The sequence below is a fragment of the Lynx canadensis genome, chromosome E3, assembly GCF_007474595.2.
Source record: "Lynx canadensis isolate LIC74 chromosome E3, mLynCan4.pri.v2, whole genome shotgun sequence".
In the NCBI taxonomy this organism is placed as follows: domain Eukaryota; kingdom Metazoa; phylum Chordata; class Mammalia; order Carnivora; family Felidae; genus Lynx; species Lynx canadensis.
The window spans coordinates 39,606,590-39,628,608 of record NC_044318.1 but is presented as its reverse complement, the minus strand read 5'-3'; the positions used below and the strand labels follow the sequence as shown (position 1 = coordinate 39,628,608).

The 22,019-nt window shown below is 61.8% G+C and overlaps 1 protein-coding gene across 3 annotated transcripts in view; it reads right to left on the bottom strand.

Annotated features, from left to right (window-relative positions):
* MAD1L1 (mitotic arrest deficient 1 like 1) overlaps nucleotides 1-22,019 on the bottom strand; it is a 321,549-nt gene that overhangs the window by 127,496 nt on the left and 172,034 nt on the right. For 2 of the 3 annotated variants that reach the window (XM_030300339.1, XM_032591537.1), the window contains one exon: nucleotides 10,673-10,729. In XM_030300339.1, the coding sequence (XP_030156199.1) occupies nucleotides 10,673-10,729 (57 nt within the window). Of the gene's footprint in view, nucleotides 1-1,568; nucleotides 1,572-2,046; nucleotides 2,052-10,672; nucleotides 10,730-22,019 lie in introns of those variants that run through there. The other variant, XM_032591540.1, reaches the window with a different exon arrangement.

Genomic DNA, 22,019 nt, shown 5'->3' with positions numbered 1-22,019 from the left:
CGGTAAGATACAGACCCCGGGAAGTGAGGATGGTTAAGACGCCGACCCTGGGAAGCGAGGACGGTAAGACAGCCCTAGGACAACTAGATGACCCAGACAAACTCCTGGAAACACACAAACTACCAAAACTGACTCAAGAAGAAATGGAAAATCTGAACAGGCCTGTGATGAGTAAGGAGGCTCAATTAGTAACTGAGGATCGCCCAGCAAAGAAATTCCCAGGAACAGACGGCTTTACTGGCGAATGCTACCAAACGTGTAAAGTAACCCAGAATTCCCCAAGTCTTCTAAGAAGCTGAAGAGGACAGAACGCTTCTCAGCTTATTTTCTGAGGCCAACATAACCGTGATACCACAGCCAGAGAAGGCTAAGACCGATAATCCTTATGAACACAGGCCGAGAAGCTCTCAACAAGACAGCAGCTAACCAACCGGCAGCATCTGAAAGGGTCAGACACCACGACCAAGTGGGCTCTAAGCCAGGAATGCAAGAATGGTTCAACATAGAAAAATCAGTGAATGCAGCACACACCGCATTGACAGAAGGAAGGAAAAGCCACATGACCATCTCAACTGAGGCAAAACACCAGTTGGCAAAAATCCAACACCCTTTCGTTATAAAAATAACAAACTAGGAGTGGAAGGCAACTTCCCCAACCTGACAATGGGCATTCGCTAACACCCACAGCGAACGTCATACGCTACGACGCAAGACCGAAGCTTCCCCGTAAGATCAGGAGCAAGGCAAGGGTGCCCGCTTCCACCACTGCTATTCAACACTGCACTGGAGCTCCAGCCGGAGCAGTGGGGCAACAACAAGAAACAAAAGGCATCACATCGGAAAGGAAAAAGGAAAGCTATCTCTATTCACAGATGACCAAGATCTCATAAACTGCAAACGCTACGGAACTGACAAAAGCTGCTGGAGTTAAAGGAATCCGGCAAAGTGGCAGGAAACGAGACCGACGCACAAACACCAGCAGTGTATCTGCACGCTAGCAGTGAACAATCACCAAAAACGTTAAGAAAGCAATTGCATTCACAACAGCATCAAAGAGAATAGAAACTTATGAATAAGTTTAACCAAGGAAGAAAGACGCGCATGCTGAAAACCATAAACACTGCTAATAGAGATCCCAGCAAACATAAATAAATGGAAAGACACTGTGTGTTCGTGGGCTGGAAAATTCAATGTTGTTAAGACGGCAATTCTCCTCAAAGTGATCCACAGATTCGACGCAATCCCTGTTAAAATCCTGTCTTTTTTTGCAGGAATTGGGAAGCTGATAGTAAAAATTATATGAGATTACAAAAGATCCCAACAGCCAAGTTAATTCTGAAAAAGAAGAAGAACGCTGGAAAATGCACATTTACCAGTTTCAAACCTTACCACAAGTGACAGGAACCAAAACAGTGTGGTACTGAGAAAGGACAGACCTGTAAGTCAAGAGAACCGAACCGGAACCCAGAAGGAAACCCAAGCATCTCTCTTTCGGTGGGGGAGAGAACAGTCCTGGGACCACCGGATGTCCACGCACCAAACAATGAAGGCAGACCCCAACCTCACACCATCTTCAAAAATCAACTCAAGATGATTAAAACCTCAGTTAAAGAACTAAAACTACAGAACCCTCAGAAGGAAACACAGGAGTAAATCTTTGCGACCCTGAATGTGGCAACAGTTTCTTAGGCATGACCGAGAGCATCAATGACAAAAGAAAAAAACAGACAAAACGGATAAAATCCAAACCCTGTGTGCACCCAAGGACACGCTCGAGAGGCAGAAGACAATTCACAAATGACCCGATGAGAACCCAGTATACACGACGTAAGACGAGCCGCGCAGAACTCGTATTGCTCAACAAAAAGCCAGACGACCCAGTTTGAAAATGGGTAAAGGATCTGAACAGGCATTTTTCCGAAGAAAATACACAAATGGCCAACAAGCGTGGGGGGAACAGCTCCACGTGACTAGCCATTAGGCAGATGCAAACCCAAACGACAATGAGACGCACCTCACACCCACCAGGAAAACAACAAACGTTACGTCTCCTCTCTCGTTCCTGATGTTGGTCACCTGCACCTTCCCTCCCTTCCTTCTGGTTAGTCTGGCTGAGACTCATCAATGTTGTTGATCTCTGAGAACCAGAGTGTGGCCTTGGGCACAGAACTCACCTCCGAGCATGAGACCTACGGGGCGGGGGGGACCGACGAACACCGACAGGCAGAACTCTCTAAGGGATCGCTGCCCCGAACAGAAACAGACGAGAGCAGAGAACAGGACACGTGGCTCCCTGGCGGAGCTGCGCAAGCGCCAGGCTCAGCAGACCAGCCTCTGACCTGCCTGTCTCCTCTGGTGACAAGGTCCCTCCCTCTTGGAGAGGAGGCCTGGCTTGCCACACTCACTCACAGCTCCAAAGAGTCATGAAACTTTAATGCTAATGGCACTCACGGCCGGCTCACTAGTGCAGCATAACCTTTAAATAGAGGCCGCGTATTTCAGTTTCATTTGGGAAGACACAGTTTGATCCCAGGGCCTTACCCAGTTCCACAAAGCACTAGCCAGCAGGAAGAGCAGAGAAGCGTGCCCCGCCTTGACACGATCCCAGTGAACCTGGCACCGTGGAGCGCCAGAGGAAGGATGCGTGCGCCCCCAGGCCGGGGCACGGGAGGGTCCGTCCGCCTGGGCCACGGACCACAGGTGGTACTGACGGGACCAAGGCCCAGTGCATCCCAGGGACTCTCCCCAGAGCTCAGTCTGGGCAGGTACCCCAGGTGTCCCAGAGAAGAGACGACACTGAGGTCAGAGTGGGAATCCTGGCCAAAGGCCACCTTTCTGCTCGGTTCTGGACCCATCACACATCCAGGAAGGTCCCTGTAGTGGCTGCTTCTTCTTGGGGAGGCGCGGGAGGGGCCGAAACAGACTGCCCTGGTTACGTTCCGCTCCGTCTGGAGGGACGCACCTGACCTGACAGGCCAGGCAGGCCACGGCAGCCACCGGTGGCTCTCCCGGGGAACTTCCCGGCAAGCACAGCTGGTCACCCGAGCTGGGACACGCCTACACCCCAGAGAAAAGAAGCCCCACCGGAAGAAGTGCGCAAGCAGGACTTCACGCTACAGTGCCATTCCCTACGCCAGCACATTTGCTAAGAAGATTCTAGGGACCCCTGCAGCCCACCCACCCAGGGAACAGGCTGTGGGAGCGTCCTGGGGTGGGAGAGACCAGCCAGGGCGGCCTGGCAGCAGGTGACAGGCTCGTGGTGAGCGGAGGCAGGAAGGCCCAAGAGGCAGACCTGGAGAAATCCAGGGTTTTAGCGGGAAAAAACCCGAAAGCAAGCTGAAAGTCACCCGGGTCTGGAGGCAGTCTGGGCAACGTGCACCACCTGGGTGCAGAGGGGCGCCAGCAGCCCAGCGTGGTCTCTGCCGCCCCAGACCCAGCCGCACACGGTGGGCGGCCCATCCTGGGAACACGTGGGAGGTGTCCACGTGCTTCCGTGGGTCTAGGGGCTGGCTGAGGCTCTGAGGCCGCCTCCTCCGGGAGAGCAGTCGTTGAGATGGGGGGTGGGGGTGTTAGAAAGTCCAGGAAAATCCCACGAGGGCAAACCCCCCTCCAGAAAACGCGTGCACGTAGCAGACACGTGGCCACGGTTCTGCGGGCTCTGGACCCCTCGACGTCGCCACGGGCGACCTCGGCGATGTTGAAGAGGAAAAGGGCTTGCTACAGAACGCCTTCCACTGAGGCCGCTCTTCCAGGTGGGGCTTACCGTGGGCCCCAGGACACCCGAGTTCCCACACTCCCCAGTCGGGAAGGCGCAAGACAAGTGTGGCTCCAGAGGAGCAGGGCCGCCATGGCCGTCGTGCGAGCCTCCCCCGCGGGCCGTGGACGCGGGGGCCTCTCCACGGTGAAGGAAGCAGTGGCCAGACCCTGGCTGTCACAGAGCCCAGGCTGCCCAAGCCTCCGCAAAGGACGGTGGGTGCCAAGGGCAGGACCACGTCTGCCCGGCTCCCCGGGGACACGCCTGCAAGGCGTGCGGCAAGGGCTCGGAGAGGAACCACTGCAGCTAGTGAGGACGTGGCAGACTCGCTGATACGGTCAGGAGCGAAATCGCTCAATGCGGACACGACAGGAACCGCCAGCTGAGAAAGACCTAAGCCAGAGAAGGTCACTGCCGAGGCTCGAGACGTTCAAACGATACAAAAACGTCTTACTTAGAACCGGGCCGAGCGTGAGAAGGTCTGTCGCGGAAGACGCCCCCGCTGGAAGGGGCCGCGTGGCTTTTAAAGATAAAAAACCGGGGCGCCTGGGTGGCTCAGTCGGTTGAGCGGCCGACTTCGGCTCAGGTCACGATCTCGCGGTCCGTGAGTTTGAGCCCCGCGTCGGGCTCTGTGCTGACAGCTCAGAGCCCGGAGCCCGTTTCAGATTCTGTGTCTCCCTCTCTCTCTGACCCTCCCGTGTTCATGCTCTGTCTCTCTCTGTCTCAAAAATAAATAAACGTTAAAAAAAAAAAATTTAACAAAAAAATAAAAAGTAAAAAAAATAAAGATAAAAAACCAATTTCTATGTGTGGCTGTTAGAGACCCTCACCGTGCCTCAGCTTTGTGGGCTGGGGCTGCGGGGCCTTCCCTTTCCTCCAGGGGAGCGCCAGCCTTCTCCGGCGTCCCTGACCCCGCAAGGGGCCCGGTGGCCCTCGTGGTGAACCTGGGCCGCCAGCTGGGCGAACAGCAACGTGCGAGTGATGGAAACGATACACCAAACTCAAGAGAAGGCCGGGAGGCCACAGGATGCGAACCGGAAGTCGGCAGCACAGAGCGTCGGCAGCGCAGGGCAGAGGACTCCGCCGGGAGGCCCGACCCGCGACCTCCACCCTCACGCGAGACAGAAGACACGAGGGTATCTAAGACAACACTGACGAGGGAAATAACCGAAGGGTCAGCCCTTCCACAGGCTGGGGCTCTGGGACTTTGACAGCACGTCTCCGTGGTCCAGACAGGAACAGGCTGAAGCGTTCCCTCCGCACTGGGGGGTTTCCTTCTCCTTTTGGGAACGATCCGATTAAGAGCCAGAAACAACAGAAGCAGACATTTATTTCCTAGACTAGGAGACCATCTTCTCGGACCCCTGTCCCCAAAACACAGACGGATCCCCGTGAGGTGATAGATCACCAACCTCGTTAGGTCTTTGCAAGCCTGGAGGAACCAAAAAGACCGGGCCCCGCTCGGGGAGAGGGGGCGGGCGGGGCGCAAGCTGCCTCCCCCCACGTCCACATCCCGTCACTCAGCAAGTACTTTACAACTAAGTCCAGGGCCCGGCCCCGTGGCACCGCGACGTCCATGCAGGCCGGCTGGCGTGAGCAGGCCTCACGGTGCCCACAGGCCTGCGGCCCGGCCGCCACTGCACCTGTCCCCTCATCTGAGTCATGGCGACGACCCCGGCACCAGGGTCTGCCGTGAGGGCTAAGACGGATGGTCCGGGTACAGCCGCGAGCACAGCCCGGCACACGGGAGCGCTCGGAGTTCAGTGGCTGCGGCGTGACCGAAAACGGGCCCACAACAAGGATGACAGCCATGGTGACGGTCACAGGCCCACAAGTGAATGTGGAATGGGAACGTGACGTGTCCCTATGAAGGGGAAGCAGAGGACGTTTAACTCGAGCTGAGGGAGGGCTCGGCCCTGCGGGACAGAAAACACATTCCAGGGGGCGGGAGCGGCACGGGGGCGACGGGAAGGTGAAGGAAGCCGCATGAGGGGGCCTAAGTGAAGACACGCGTGCGGAGAGTCAGAAGGGCGCCCGGAAGCGGGACTCAGATACTCGCGGGACCTGACAAATACGGTGTCGGGACACAGACGTGTTTAAAGTTGTCCAGCCCGGGGTGCGTGACCCTTTCTCTCCCTCAGGAGCCTCATCCGAAGACAGGACTGCGCCGGCCAAGGGCGGACAGCCTCGAGCTGGCCCCTACCGGGGCCCAGTGTGGAGCAGCACCGTGGGGAGGAGGGGACCCAGGGCTGGAGTCTGGACGCCCACACGCTAGGCCTCGGGGGACAGACGAGCCAGCGTGGCACGGGCAGAGGGCCCCACGCCCACATGCCGCCCTGCCCCCAGGCAGCCCTCGGGGCGCGGCGGCCAGCTCCGCGTCCCTCACTCACCCAGAGCCCTCCGGCCCTGAAGCGCCTGCTGGGGACTCTGCTCTTGGGGGTGGCCCTGTGCCCCCCAGGTCAGCTCGACGCTAAATTCTAAAGAGGCTTCGTCGAGCCCTTCTCCCAAAACCAACTCCGCAGCTCCCACTGAGCCGGCCCAGGCGCTCGCCCCCGGGAGCCAGCACCCAGCAGCGAATCTGGGCGGCTGCCGGGCAACGCGCCGGCAAGGTGCGCTGGCCACGGCGTGGGTGGGGGGCCCGACACAGCCACTCCCAGGGCGTCTGACGGCCCTTCAGTCTGTGCTAACGTGGGTCAGCGCGGTCAGGGACACGAGGGACAGGAGTCCCGGAGGCCCAGGCAGAGGCGTGCGGTGGCCGCAAAGTCACTGGAGCTGGAACCCGCCGGAACCCAGGCCTCTGCCTCCTGAAGAGTAAGGCCAGGCGCCGACGGGGCCACGCCACAGGGCCCCGGGAGCTCACGTCTGCACAGCTGTCGGAACGGCGCCCGGCTGGCCGTCAGGCCGCGTAAGCGTGCGTCAATAAGCCGCCGCGATCACCCCGGTGCTCGGGACACTCAGGAGCAGGTCGTGAGGTTGATTTGGGTCTGGCCCCGGCTACAGACACCAGACCCAAATCAACCTCACGACCTGCTCGCAGACTCGGGGTGCTCGCTCCAGGCCACGCACTGGACACACAAAGACGATGAGGACGTCGCTTTGACACGGGAGAAGACAACACGGCCACCAAGCACCACCGGCCAGCCAGCGGATCTGCTCTCCTGCAGCGAAGGCCTGTCTCCTCCATGGCTCTGCCGAGGAAGCAGGACAGCCAGGGGGACATGGCGGGGGACACGGCCAGGGACACGGCCAGAGGGACACGGCCAGGAGGACACAGCCGAGGGGACACGGCCAGCAGCTGGCATAAAGCTGCAGAAGCAACAGACACCGGGAGACGCCGGGAGTGAGTGGAGGCGGGCAGGACCAGGTCCCGGGACACGCACAGAACGGTCCAGACCATCCCGGTCGGCTCAGAGCAGATGGCCAGGCAAGTGCAGCAGGTCAAGCCCGGGTCAGGCTGGGGACACGGCCGCCTGCGAGAGACTGACTCAGACGGTGGCTCAGGAAGGCGAGCTCCCTGCAGCCTCCGGGGCCGGGTCCCCCCTCCCCCCCACCCCTCCTACAGCTCCTGGAGCCTGCCGTCTCCGGCCCCGACGCCTCCCTCTATCATGCCGGGCCCCAGCGGCGGGACAAAGACACTGCTCTGCGGACACGGAGCCCTGCGAATGAACAGGCTGACCCAAACCCAAGATGGCCACCAGCCTCAGGGACACGAGTCCTGCTGGTTCCCTCAGCAATGTCCCCCATGAGCCTTCCTGACTCGCCCGGCACGGATGAAGTTCTCCCATCGGAGCGGGGGGGGGGGGGGGGGGGGGGGGTGGGGGGGGGGGTGGGGTCTCCCAACCCTGGCTTGGTCCCGTGGCAGCACGAATCCAGGACGTGAAATGAGTCACTGTCAGTCGGAGAACCAGGAGGTTCTTGTAATAATTTTCCGGAAGGCAGCTGGCAACGCTGGCAGGCTGCGATAAGGCCAGGTTCTCGGGCGGCAGGCACGTACGGATGCTGGCTGCCAGCACTGAACAATGGAAGCTCACACAACCCCTTCTGCCGATTTCCTGGCCCTCGATGCTGCTTTCACAGTGACAGACGCATCAGCAGGCACACACGGGTGCGCGTGCCCCTCGCAGAGCTGAAAATCGGCTCTCACTGGCATCTCCCGTGATCCGCGCACCAGCCCCTCAGAGCCACGGCCAGCGAGCCTGGCGTCTCAGGATGAACACCGCGGGCAGGGAGAAGCTCGGTGCGGGCCCAGAGGGCCGCACGCTCGCTCACAGATGTTGCCCTGCCCCAATGGGACGCCGCCACACCTCGGAGCCCCCCGGGGAGTGCCCGACCCGCCAGAGCCCCTCCCGGCTGACCCTGCTGCGCAGGCCCAGAGGCTGGCAGTGGGAGCCCGCGGGAGCCATAGGGGGGAACGGTATTCAGGGTGGACGACTGCTTAGTTCCCAGAGTCGTGAAGGCGTCATTCCCCCTTAAATCGGAAAATACATCTCCCATCCTTGCTCCCTGGAGTATGTAAAATATTAGAGGGAGTTTGATAGTTATAATCAAAAACCTCATTTCTCCAGCCACCGCCGGCCGTATCTAATTAGGGTGAGGGATGTTAATGATACAACTATGGCCCAGGACATCTTTCCTTGTGATATTAATTGCACTTAAAGAGAAAAGCCTGAATGATGCCATGCTTCCTAATTAGCACAGGTTTGCTAATTAATAACAGAAAGGCAAACTGTCTTTGTCTTGTCATCTGCAATTAGCTACAGATGTTTAAGTTTTTCTTTTTTTCCTCTCCTTCCCTAAGTAGCGAATCAACTTAGGGCCAGAAAACAGCAGGCTGGGAGAGGCGGCCCAGGAACCGGGCGTCCCTGACCCAGACGGACAGTGGCCACGGGTGCCCCTGGCCAGAGCCATCGCCAACACCGTCACCGAAACCGCATGAGGGCCGCGGAGCCAGATCCAGGGTCACCTCGATCCCCGTGTCACTGCGAGCTCCGGCCCCGGCCCCACGTGGGGCCTCACTCTTCCTCCCACGCCAACCAGGGCCTACGGCAGGGACGAAAGTCCCTCCTGACCCGCTGGGGGCCCAGCCGGCCGGAGGAGGTGGACCCAGGGCCTGGGGAGGAGGCAGGGAGAGGAGAGGCTCGCAGGCCTGAGTGAGCACCTGGACCCACACCGGCCCGGCCACTGCCACGTCTGTTCTCCCTCCAAGTGGGAAGGAGAAGACAGAAACACGCGGGAAACAACTCAGATGACACAACGGAGGCAGAGAGTAAACCCACGTGAGTGACAGACGGGTCAACAATGAATGCTGGCCGCAGAGAACTCAGACACTCAGGGCACGGGACGCACCCACAGGGACCCCAAGGCGCAAAGACCAGCGGGGCCGACGTGCACTTTGAACAACACGTGTGTGACAGCAGGATGTGCTCCTGATGGGTGCAGCCGCCCTCCCTGGGGACCCGGCTCCTGGGTGCTGGAGTGGCCTGGGAGGGCTCGAACCTGAGACTCTGCACGCCGGCCCCCGGGACACACACATGTCCAGGTGCTTTGCCGGCCTCGCCTCGGGAGCTCGGACCCCAGGGCCAGGCACCCGGCACCCGGCATCCACTGGCCCCTCAGATGCCCAAGTTTCTCTCCGGCTTTGCCCTCCCCAATCTTCCCATCCTACCTGTGACTCCCTCACCCGCCTCCCAGGCCACCCTGCCATCTCTGACTCCCGGACTCATGCTCTCCCTGCGTCTACCTCTGCATGGCCAGTGGAACCACTGCCCACCACGCACCCCTGCAACTCTCCCTCACCCCCACCCGTCAGGGGCTCTGAGCACAGCCAGCCTCAGGGGGCTGCTTCCTGAGTGTTCCATTGCCCTGCGCTATGGCCGAGAGCAGTGCTAAGACAGGACACTCAGCGGCCAGGGGGACAACTGCAGGACGGACGAGAAAAGTCCAAGGACATGGCATGTCCCCTTGTGGGCCACTCTTATATTGCAGGTGAAGGCCAGGTGACCCGCTCAAAGTCAGGGACCGACAAGATATGACACCACACTAGGAACCCTGAGCTGCGCTGTGCGCCCCAGGGCCCACCCCAACTCCTCACCCCGCAGCCCCGATCCCAACTGGATGGCATGCGTCCTGGGGTGGGGCAGTCCCAGCACACCTGTAAATGTGGCCTGTGGCCCTCCTGTGACCCTGGTGGCTAGGTCCCCACAGAGGCCAGACCGTGGCCGCAGCAGCGCGACGGGCCTTGCGGCTTGTGTGGCACAAGGGCGCGGTCCGTCCCACAAGGTAAGGAAGCCATTTGGTACTGGGCACCCAGGCCAGGGTCGGCGGTGCCTGCCCCCTGGCCCCACCCAGCTCTGCACGCAGCCCCGGGGGCGGGGGTGCAGGGCAGATGGGGGGATGGTCCCAGGAGAACACGCAGAGAGGAAACCTGCCAAGTGGCTGGGGGGCTCCATAAGCTCAGCAGGGGAACGGGGGCTGTGGAGCCCGGCGGCCACCTCAGGGTGCACACCCCGGGAGGCGGGGCCGCCGTGGGCCAGCCGCTGGGGGACAGCCTGAGGACGATGTGGCCGTGGGCGCCAAGGCACGGATCGCCAGGCCGCGGGCCCTGCACCGCTCAGGAGGGTGTGCGAGTCTGCTCTATGTTGGATGGGTCACGACCTAGGGCACCAGGTGCGCGGTCGGCCCCGTGTCAGAGTGAACCAGGGGACGGCCCCACACCAGACCGTCGCTGGGGACCCAGCACCCGGCTTCCAAGCCCCACCACACCCTTTCCATTCCCACTGGTGTTTCTGACGACAGGAAGGGCCGTGGCCATCAGGGACCCCCAGGCTTGCACCTGACGTGATCTCCTCAGACCCAGGGTCTAAGGCACCCCCACCCTGAGCTCCCTGTGGCCACAAAGACCACCACCGAGGGACTCACCATGTCTGCTCTCTGCTTCTGGCCTCCCAGCTCCTCCAGGGCCTGGGACAGCTGAGCCTTCAAGACAAGACAGAAAGCAGGGTCAGTGGGCCTCCCGCTGCCCCTCTCCACCGCCCACGCTGCCTGCTGCGCACGGGGGCCCCGGGGGCGAGGAGGTGGCCCTACGTTCCCGCCGTCTGGAGGAGGTGACCGGGGGCGGCCAGCAGACACACGCAAGCGCACGCCCACACCTGCTGCCCAAGACAGCGATGCAGTTACACGCGTGGAGAGGACCGGGGTGCGGTTTCCACGCCCCTGAAAGAGTGGGGCTGCAATCCACTCCTCCTGGAAAGCTCACGTTCTGGAAGAAGCAATCAGGGGGACTTTCCCAACAGGACCAACATCCAGGAAAATCCGGGACGCCCCCCAACCAGCAGGACCGTCCCGGGGGCCCGGCCCGCACTGCCCCAGGGCAGAGAGGCAAAGGAGGTTCCCGACCGTGGGAGCCGACGGAGGTGCCTGGCCAGGTCCCAGGGACCCAGGCGGGAACTCAGGGGTGGCCGCGCGGGCCTGGGCAGTCCAGCCGGCACGCTACGTCTCCACGGACGCCACCGTGGAACAGGGAGCAGACCAAACTCCAGAGCGGCCCCCCGGCGCCCAGAGCCGGGCCAGGCACACCCGGGCGCTGCTGGCTCACATGTGCGCCGAGTCTCGACGCCCACGAGCGTGGTCTGCGTGGCTCGCCCATGGTCCTGCACCGACGCCTCCTGAGCAGCAAGAGGCCAGGAAACGCTCACACGGGGCGAGAGAGAGGCCTCCGTCCTGCCCGGAAACAGTGAGCGCAGGTGTACTAAGGGAGTCGAGGGGCCGCTACTTGGTCACCGCCAGCGAGAGGCTGAACCCACCTCCCTGAAGAAGCACCGGGCTTGCTGGGGACCCGGCGGCGGCCACAGGGTCTCTGCCACACCGCAGACCCTGTCCTTCCTGGAGCGGCAGGGGACGGACACACAGCTGTCACCCCTGCCGTGACTCTCAGGACACGCTGGAGGGTCCCAGGACGCAGCCCCCGAGGCGCGCAGGGAGAGGCCGGCGGCACCGGGTCGTCAGGCCGCGGGAGACGCGCGTCTCTCGTGACGACGTCCGCGTGCGCCAACCCTTCCGAGGAGGCCAGGCCTCCCGCTAAAAGCTCGTGGGTACTTTGCGAGCCCGCGCGAGCCCAGAGCGACATTCTCAGGAGAACCGAGAACGGGGCAAGTGCGGGCGGCACAGAATCGTTGCCACGGCACGGCAGCCCCAAAACTCCAGCTACGAAACCCAGCTGAAAACCCGAAACCGCACACCAGCATCAGGACCGAGCGCTGGGCTTGAGGCCCCGTCCCGTGATGGGGAGGGTTAAAAACCAGGGAACCGCTCGGGAAGGTGATTTGGCTTTCCCCTCTCGCTCGGCGACCCAGCCCACGACGCGCTTCCAGGAAACCGAACCGTGCTTCCAGCTGATGGGCGCAAAACTGCCCCTGCCAGTACCGCAGAGCTGAGATCTGAAACGGCCGGCTGCCCCCCGCCCCCCCCCCCCCCCGGCAGGGGTGACCCAGCACGCTGTGGCGCGGCCGTGCACACAGAGGTGCGGCCGGCGGCCCCCGTGCGAGGTCAGCCGGGAGAGGCGGAGAGCACAGGGTCGCGTCTGCCCGTGGCCACGCCGGGAGCCGGCCACACGCCTGCACGCACGCTCGGCGAGCCAGCCACAGAAACGCAGTGGTGGCCACCGGGACGTCCAGGCCGCAGAGAGGGCCCCCCGGCCAGGTGGTGAGGCCAGAACTCCGCCGACGTGTGCGGGACACTTCACCACGGCCTCTGCGAGGACACAGGTGAGCCAAGGCCCGGACGCCAGGATGAAGAGGCAGAGGCCGATCCACGACGCTCCGCGCTCCGCTCAAACTCCCAGCCGCCGTGCGAAGCGGACCCAGGCGGCGTGCTTCTCGGGCGTTCGCGTGACCCGGGCTATGAAACAGGGCTGCTACACGATAGAGAGCACGAGGGCTGCAGAGACCCCCAGAAACCGGAGTAACTGGCAGAAACCTGTCCGGAGGAGCGTCCAGGCGGCGTCGGGAAACGAGCACTCGCCTCACGAGGCGTCCCTGAGGCAGACGAGCCTCGAAGCAGTTTCAGGAAAACTCGGGCCGGGGAGGGAGGCCGGGAAGCCGACGCCGGAGGGACTGGCCACGCTTCACGTGTCCCACAGACGCAACAGGACGGCGGGGGGCACCACCCCAAGACGCCGAGCCAGGGAGAAGGGAGGCGTCCAGAGATGCAGGGGCCGTCCCGCGCAGAGGGCGGGGGTGCAGAGGAGCGGCCCCGGCAGCCCACCGCCCCTGAGTGACGGGCTCCGATGACCCAGCGTGGGCCCCCGGTGAGACGCCTGGTGGACGGCGGCCGCTCCGCGAGCTCTCCCAGCAGGAAACGCGGGCCTTCCTAGCGCGCCGGCCACGAACAAAACATCTGATGCCACACAGGCCTCCTCCGGTGCTCGGCGCCTCTTCCGCAGACCTCCCCCACCCCAACAGCACACGTACGTGAACGTGCCCCCCCGCCCTCCCGAGAGCGCGCTAAGGCGAAGCGGTGCGGTCAGCGACCAGGCCTAAGTCACGGTGGCCCACGCGGACAAGGCGCCCGTGTGGCATGCCAGCCGTGTCCACCCACCCCGTGGGAGGCCCGGCCCGGACACCACGATCCCCTGCACCTGCCGAGGTCCCACCAGCTCCAACACGCCGGCCTTTCCGGAGGACTGAGAAGCGGACACGACACAGGCCGCTGGTCAAAGCCCATCCACTGGGCTTCAGCCGGTCACTCGTTCTGTGGTACTGTCCCTACAGGCGTCACCGCACCCGTGCAGGCACGTCCGGGGCAGCTGGGGAACACGGCCGGGAGCAGCACCGGCCGAGGCGGCGGGTGGACACGATTCCGCCCGTGGGGTCCCGTCTTCACGCACGGCAGCTGCTTGCTGGGCCGGCCTGTCCGGCAGCACCGGCCTGGCCCTGCGGTGACTCGCTCCGGCCGCGTCCCTGACACTTGTGCTAGAGCCGGGCTGTCCCCTGAGCAGCAGAGCGCCACCAGGCCACCCACACGCCCCCGGGCCGTTCCACTCCCAACACCCGAGGAGCTGAGGCCACACAGAGGGCCAGGCTCACGGCCCAGGAGAGGCGGACGTGCGCCTGGCGCGCCCGAAGCTCCTGGACAGGTGCATGAGGGCTGGGGGCCGGGGAGCAGTGGTCACTGCCCGTGTTCTGGAGGGAGTCCAAGCGGGACACACACACTGCAGTTTCTGGCCAGGCTCCCAGGAGGGGCGGCTTCCTCCCTGCAGCTGGCGTTCACACTCTGGGGACCTGGGCGGGGGAGGGGGGGTGGGGGGGTGGGTGCTGCAGGGGTACGTGTGTGTCCTCCACCCAGGCAGGACCGCGTGCCCTGCACGGGACTCAGGTGTCACTCCCGTGACGCTGCCGGCCCCTGGCCCGCCCGTGACCAGTGACCTCACACTGGTGCTCGTCCTGCACGCCGGGGGGTCCTGAGGCGATGGCAAGAGGGGGCCTCTGCAGGCACGGAGCTGGCAGGGGGCTCAGAAGGGAGGCGGGGGCTCGCAGTGACAAGGCTGCAGGCACCACCCGCGGGGAACAGACGCCCGCAGCAGCCGCGGGAGGCCCCGGACCCTGGAGCTGCAGCCCAGCCGGCCGGAGGGGCTGGCGGGAGCGCCCGCGCGTGGAGGGGGACGGGGCGTGCGGAGAGGCCGGGGTGGCCACAGAGCCGCGTCGGCCCAGCAGCTCACACGGCGCTTCCCGGTTCGGGGACACGTCCTCCGGCCGGGCCCCCGGGTGGCCGCTGCACTCAGACTCGTGCCCCAGGCCCACGCGCCACTCGTGACAGGCAGAGGCTGCACCCAGACCTCGCGTGGCTATTTTTACCCAGAGGCGAGAAGCTGCTATGTATGAAGAGCCAGCGCCCCGCCAGCGCGGGAGCCCGGGCACGGCCGAGGGGCAGTCCCCGCAGGCCGCGACAGGCTGCCGCAGCTGGCCGACCAAGCCGGGAGGACACGAGGACACCTGGCCAGGAGGAGGGGACGTCAGAGCCCACGGAGGGGGCACCCCCAAAGTCGCAGGGCACGTGCAGGGAAGGAGCCGGAGGCCTCGGGCCGCCGGCCCCTCTGCTCCACCGCACTTGCGGGTCTGCGGGCCCCGCCGGGTGCAGGACCCAGACCCACTAGCGCTTTCTGCCCAGCAGAGACCACGGGGGGCGAGCAGAGCCGCCCGCACCCCCAGCGTGGACGGCAGCCACAAAACAGACCCGCGGGCACCTTAAGCGGGCAGCCTGCTCACAGGGCCAGGTGACGGCCCGAAGCCAGCCGGCCGCGGCTGCCGCAGCCCGTCAGGTAGAGGCGTCCACGCCACCGAGGCCAGCCCTGTGACCCAGGCGGCCAGCGCCTCTCCCAGCCCCAGAGCACGCCCCGCCCTGTGAGGCGCTCCGTGGCGAAGCCCGGGACCCCGTGCAGGGCTCGGTCCCTCCCGTGTGGCAGCCCCGGGGCTCATGCTGGGGCAGGGCTCTCAGCGTGGCCAGGGACCGGAGCTGCCCCGTCGCCCGGGAGCTCGCCACAGGTACAGCGTTTCAGCCCAGCCCCCCCACACCTCTGAGGAAGGGGCCCACAGCCATCCAAATGTGCATCGAGTTTGAGGACCACTGCCACAGGTTTAATCTGGAGCAAGACAACCAGAGGCCAGTCCCAAAGGTGCTGCATCCCCACGATGAGCCAGGAGAAGCACGGGGCTGGGACGCCAGCAAGGTGGCCGGACAGGGGTCTCCAGCTGTCACCCCACAGAGGGTGGACTGAGATAACTCTCCATTGGTGAGGACGGAAAAGATGACCAAAACTAAGCTGGTGTCTTGAAAAAATAACCAAAACGGACATTTAGTGAAACTCAGTTAAAAATAAGTCTGACAGACTTAAACCAGAAACAAGGGAGGACGCGTTACAAGAGACCACTCGAAGGTGCCAAGACTCGTTAAGAGACTACTAGATACAATTACCAACAAAGCAAACGATCGGAAAGAAACAAATGAACTGCTAGAAACGCACAAGCTCTGGAGGATAAACCACAAAGAAACAGAAGGTACAAACAGAACAATAACAAGAAGGTTGAATCAGTAATAAAAAAAATCTCCCAACGAAGAAAGGCCCGAGACCAGTTCAAGAATTATTACCAAACCTTCTCAAACTCCTCCAAAACTATGGAAGGGAAAAGAACACTTCCAAACTCATCTTACGAGGCCAAGATTAGCCCGAGGCAAAGCCAGACAAGGACGCTACAAGAAAACCACAGGCCGGTATCCTGATGAACACAGATGCAGAAATCCTCAACAAAGTACTAGAAAACCACACTCCACAGCACGTTAAAAGGATGACATACCGTGACCAAGTGGGATTTATCCCTGGGATGCAAAGACGGCTCAACCTCCACGAATCAAGCGACGGCACGCACCATATTAACAGAACGTAGCATAAAAATCATACGATCGTTTTATCAGATGCAAAGAAAACACCTGACAAAAATCAACACGCTTTCGTGATAACAACTAATTAGGTACCACCCGCCATCTCCATGCTTACTCAACACAGTACTCGAAGTCCTGGCCACAGCAATCAGACAAGAAAAAGAAACAGACGTCCCAGTCAGCAAGGAACAAGTGAAACTGTCCCTGCAGGTGACATGACCGTACATGCAGGAAATGAGACGCCACCAGAAAACCGTTAGAGGTAAACAACAAATTCAGCAGAGTCACGGGATTCGTAACTCACGTCGCCAAAGTCAGATGCGTTTCTATAGGCTGACAGTGAACAATCTGAAAAAGGAAACAATTCTATTGCATCAGCATCAAAAAAGCAATAAAATACCCAGAAATAAATCTAAGGGAGGAGGTGAAAGACCTATAGACTGAAAACTGTAAAACACTGACCAAAGAAACCGAACAAAACACAAACAAATAAAAAGTCATTCCACACTTACGGACTGGAAGACCTAATATTGTTATAAAACGTCCATATTACCTGGGGCACCTGGGTGGCTCAGCCGGTTAAGCAGTCAACCGCTGGTTTCGGCTCAGGTCGTGATCTCCCAGTTTGTGAATTCGAGGCCCACGTCAGGCTCTGCACTGACAGCACGGAGCCTGCCTGGGATGCTCTCTCTCCCTCTCTCTCTGCCCCTCCCTCGCTCATGCTCTCTCTCCCTCTCTCTCGCTCAAAATAAATTAATACATACATTTTTTAAAATGTCCATTACCCAAAGGAAACTCCGGATTCAATGCAATCCCTACGGCATTTGTCACAAAAACAGAAAAAGTAATCCTAAGATATGTACCGAACCTCAGAAGACCCTGAATAGCTAAAGAAATCTTAAATAAGGACAGCGAGGCTGGAGGCATCACACTTCCTGATTTCAAGCTGCCACCAAGCCGCAGTAATCAAGACGGTGTAACGCCCGCACAAGAACAGACATGCAGACCGACGGGGCAGAACAGGGAGCCCAGAAGTAAAGCTGTCAAGGATTCACAACGGGGCAAGGACAGGCTCTTCAAGGAACAGCCTTGAGGAAACTGGATGTCCACACGCAAAGGAGCAGTAGTGGACCCCAAGTCTTACACCACACGCACAAAATCAACTCAAAACACGGACCTGGAACCATAAAAGTCCAAGAAGAAAACAGGAAAGGCTCATTCATCTTTGTGATGGTTTTTTTTTTTTTTTTTTTTGATTTGACATCAAAAGCACAGGCAACAAAGGCAAAACTAAAGCGGTGGCTCTGAATCCAACTAAAAATCTTCTGCCCGCACAGGAAACCACTGACAAAACGGAAGGTGGTGGGAGACAGTATTTGCGAACCGTACGTGGATAAGGGGTTGACAACCGCGTATGTAAGGAACTCGTGCGACCCGATATCAAATCACCCAACACCCAAACAAACAGTGGGCAAAGGATGCACAGTTTTCCCCGAGAACACGGACGCCCAGCCAATCCGCGACAGGGCGCCGCAAACACGGCCGGCCGGCAGGTCCACGACAAGGCGCTCAGCACACGCAGCATCAGGCACACGCACGTCGGGACCGGCCAAGTGCCCCTCACGCTGGCGAGGGCGGGTGTGCTAAACAAGACAGATGGCGAGCGTCGGTGAGGGACGCGTCGTGCGCCACTGGGGGGACCGCAAACGGGAGCAGCCACCAGGGGAAACCGTGGGAGGCTCCTCAAAAACTTAAAACTACAGGTATGACCCGTACGATCCGGTGTTCCCGTTCTGGGAACGTGTCAAAAGGAAACGAAAGCTCCCTCTCAAAGAAGGCCCGGACGCCCAGGTTCACCGCGGCCCGACTCACGGCAGCCCAGACACGCAAACAGCCGAGGCGAGGCGCCCGCCAGTGGACGGCGGACAAACGCGCTACCCATACACGTTATGGAGCGTTATTTAGCTTCAAAAAAGGATGAGACGCCGTCACCTGTGACAAGACGAAGGAACCCGGAGGACACTGCGTGACGCAAAAAATAAGGAACACACGTGAAAACGCTGCAAACCCTCACGGACACGCAGACCCTGAGGACGCCCAGCTCGCAGAAAGGGAGAGCGGCAACGCGGTCGGCCGGGGCCAGGTGGGAGAAACGGGGTGCGGGTGAGAGCGTACTCGCTTCCAGGCGTGAGGGCAATGAGACGTGGGGGCCTCACACGCAGCAAGGGGACAGGAGCACGCTAATGATTCGGCGTCACGAGCTTGGATCCGCCAAGACAGCAGATCACACTCTGCTCCCGCTACAAAAATGACCGGCGGGGGAGGCCGGGCGACGCAGGGGCGACGACGAGCCACAGCGGTGGGGTCAGTGTGGCACCACCCGGCACCCCTTGGGTGTCTATCGTTTCGTATGGGCCAATCACACCTCAGCGGAGCTGGCGGCAGCCGGCTCCGCAAGCCTAGCGCCTGCCCTTCTCAGAGCGCAGGATAGGGCAGCGGCCCGACCCACGGGGCAGCCGGTAGTGACACGCGCAGGCCGGGGCTCTGTGAGGCGTCCTGCACGGGCCTCCCGCCTCTGTCCCGAGCACAGGAGCCAGTGCCTCCCCACGACGTCTGCCTCCCCTGGGTCTCCCACCTGCACGCCGGGGAGCATTCCCCACGGAGGGTTCCCCGGGCCCGGCTCTTCGCACTCACCCCTGCTAGTTTCCCCTTGTCTGTAATACAGTTTAACGCTGCCTCGAGATTTTCCGCTGTGTTGTGGGTGCTTTTTTCCAGGACAGTCACCCTGAGGTCTTTGTGCAAGGAGAACGACAGACGCGTTTGTAAGATACGCGGATCTGTGAGCTCCCCGGGGTTCCCCCGGAGGCCAAACCACCCCTCCCGCAGCCAGGGCAGGAGGGCGCAAGCACTGCGGTCGGACCCTCGCAGAGGCAGCGCGGGGTGGGCGGCCGGTAGCATCGGGGCGGCCATCCTCCCCGTGCTGGAAGAGGGAAGCGCTTTTGGACCCACCGCCATGTGAAATCGGGATTTTTCCGCACACCTTCCCGAAGCCAACAGCACCATTATCTGTTTTAATTAAATAAATTGGAAAAACAAACCGGGCTGATAAGTTGGATCAGAGCAGCACGAGCTGCATATTTATAGCTCGGTCGACGGAGGAAGGTTCGTGACGCGCGCTATCAACCTCTGCAGCCGCTTTATTAAATGGAATAAATAAACTCCACGCAAAGTGGAAGCAACTTCACTAGAGACGGGCCGCTGGGATTCTCCCAGTCTCAGCCTTCCCCGGGCCGCCTCACCGGGCCGTGTCTGCTGGACTCAGACGTGCTCCACGTTAGAACCACCCGATTAAGCTCAGCGAGTGAACTGCAGCGCCTGGAAAGAAGCAGGGGACCTCGTCAAACTCGCCCCGCCCCCATCCTTCCCATCGGTGAGCAGGTGGGCCCACTGGCGCGGCCCGTGTGAGGGCATACCGCGTGCTGTGCCGGGCAGGCCGCGTGGGGCCCAGTGCCACCCAACCGGGCCCGGGAGCCCCACGCTGTTGGGGTGGCTTCACATCAAGCAGCAGCATCCCGGGGGTCCCAGGAAGAGCCGGGGCTAGACCAGGCATCCGACAACTACAGCTGGCCTCCCGATTCCAGGCCCCCCCACCTGTTTTGCCAGTAAAGGTTCACTGGGACACAGCAGCCCCCACCGTCCACAGACGGCCCGAAGCTGCCTTCCAGCTGCCACAACCACGGAGCCGACCGTGTGGCCACACAGCCCACGGAACTTACCACCTGGCCCTTTACGGACAAGGCTGACCCGCCGACCCGACTGAGGAGCCACGGGGGCCCGGGGTGAGGGCTGGAGCGCAGAGGGCAGCCGTGGCAGAGAGCGGGGGGTGAGAGAGAGAAGACATCAAGGACAGCGTGAGGACCGAACACAAAGACAACAAGGAAGGAAAGAGAGGCCGCGCGGAAACGAAAGGGAAAAGCAGCAGGTGGCGGTGGGGAGAGGCAGAGAGAGAGGTGCACGCCCACCCCCGCCAGGCGCGCCGAGCGGCGGCATGGCAACGATGTTCTCTCCCTCCGTCCCCCTGGACCTTGCCTTCCAGACCGGCAATCCATCAGGCGGGCGGGGAGCTGCGGAGAGTTAATCCGCCGCCGTAATCAGACCCCGCGGGCTGTGGGGGTGTTCTCCCCGCACGCCCCTCGCGGCTCCCCGCGGCTCCTTGAGGCGGCTGAACAAAGCGGGAGCGACTCCGGGGGCTCGCCAGCGAGCGCTCGGCACAAGGCTGCTCGTCCTGGGCCTCCGTGTGCCCCCGGCGCTTTGCCTGCATCGGCACCGTGACGGATGGCTTGTCTGGGAGGCACTAAGGAACCTTAACAACCAGGTTCTATGAAGTTACATAACTTTTCACCGTGTGCCAATACACGACGCTCAACTAATAAACTTCGGTCAGGCCCCCTGGAGCAGCTTTGGAAGCTCTCCGAGATCCTGATACATAAAACGTTCCTGTTTAATAGATGAGAACGGGAAAACAGCCCCTGAACCCTGGAGGGCGGCACTCTGTGGCCTACAGGATCCGGGGTCAGCATGTGGCCTCTGTGACCCGGGGGGGCAGGGGAGGGGGAGCGGAGGCAAGGCCGGGGCACCGTGACCGTTCCCTACCTTGGGGCGGCTGGCGGCCCTAGCCCGACACTGGGCCCCAGGCCTCTCCCGGGGCTGCCTGCCCGCTGGGGGTCAGGAAGCAGGTAGGCAGAGCTGAGGTCGCAGCCCAGGCCTGCAGGCAGGGAGGGGTCGGGGCTCCTATGTGGAGCGCAGCCCCACGGCTGAGAGACGGGAGAAAGGGCTTCGGGGACCCTGCGTGCCCGTGACGAGCTGCCCTGCGGGGGACAGTCCGGACCCGGAGGTCCGTCCCCCAAACCGGTCAGGCTGGAGACGGAAGGAGGGTCCGGCCGGGCCCCTCAGGCCGCCACAGAGCAGATGCTCCCTATGAAGACCGTGAACCCACCGGCACCCTCACGTGCCCGCCCTCCATCGACGGGACGCCTGGGTCTGCAGGGCTCGGCTCCACGGGAGCGTGTCGGGGCCAAACGCAGGTCAGGCCAGCATCTGGGTTTCGGTGCCTCACCTTAAAGTAAGGCTCTGTCCCTGCCTTCGGGCACGTCCATGAGGCTCCCAGACCCGGAAGCGGACAGAAAACTAAACAGAGCAGACCCCGACTCACAGTCCACCACCACCACCCACGGGGCCCAGCACGGGAGCACCGTGCCCTTCTCTCCCGACCCCACCAGCTCCCGAGGGACCTGTTTGCTAGCTTGCAGGGGGACCGCGCCCGCAGCCTGAGCCGGGACCCTCGCCGTGCCCGACCCGAGCACGGGGAAATGCCCCCGGGCGCTCTCCCTCCTCCCCCTGCTCTGCAGAGAGTCACCACCCACGGGGCCAGGGGATAGGACAGGACAACACCTGTCAGGAGATGGACGCCGGTCACAGAAGGTGACAGCAGGAGAGGCAGAGCTGGCCCTGGGTCCCCGGTCTGGCTCCAGCTGCCACACGGTGCCCACCCCCTGTTCCTGCTGGTGTCGCCGATGGCAGGCATGACGTCCACGTCATCTGGGAGCTCGCCCCAAGACTTTCCTGAACCCAAGACCCCCCTCCCCCCCCAAAGCCCCTCCTTGTGTTGCTATGGGGCTTACTTCCTAAAGCTGGGCCCCCTTCTCCCTAACCCAGACCTCCTCCTGGGTGACAAGCGGGTCAGGTCAGGGGTGCCTCTCACGGGGGAACCGGGGCGGTCTTGGTGCCACGGGAGAGCCTGCGTGAGAACGGTCGCTAGTTGCAAGGTGGCCAC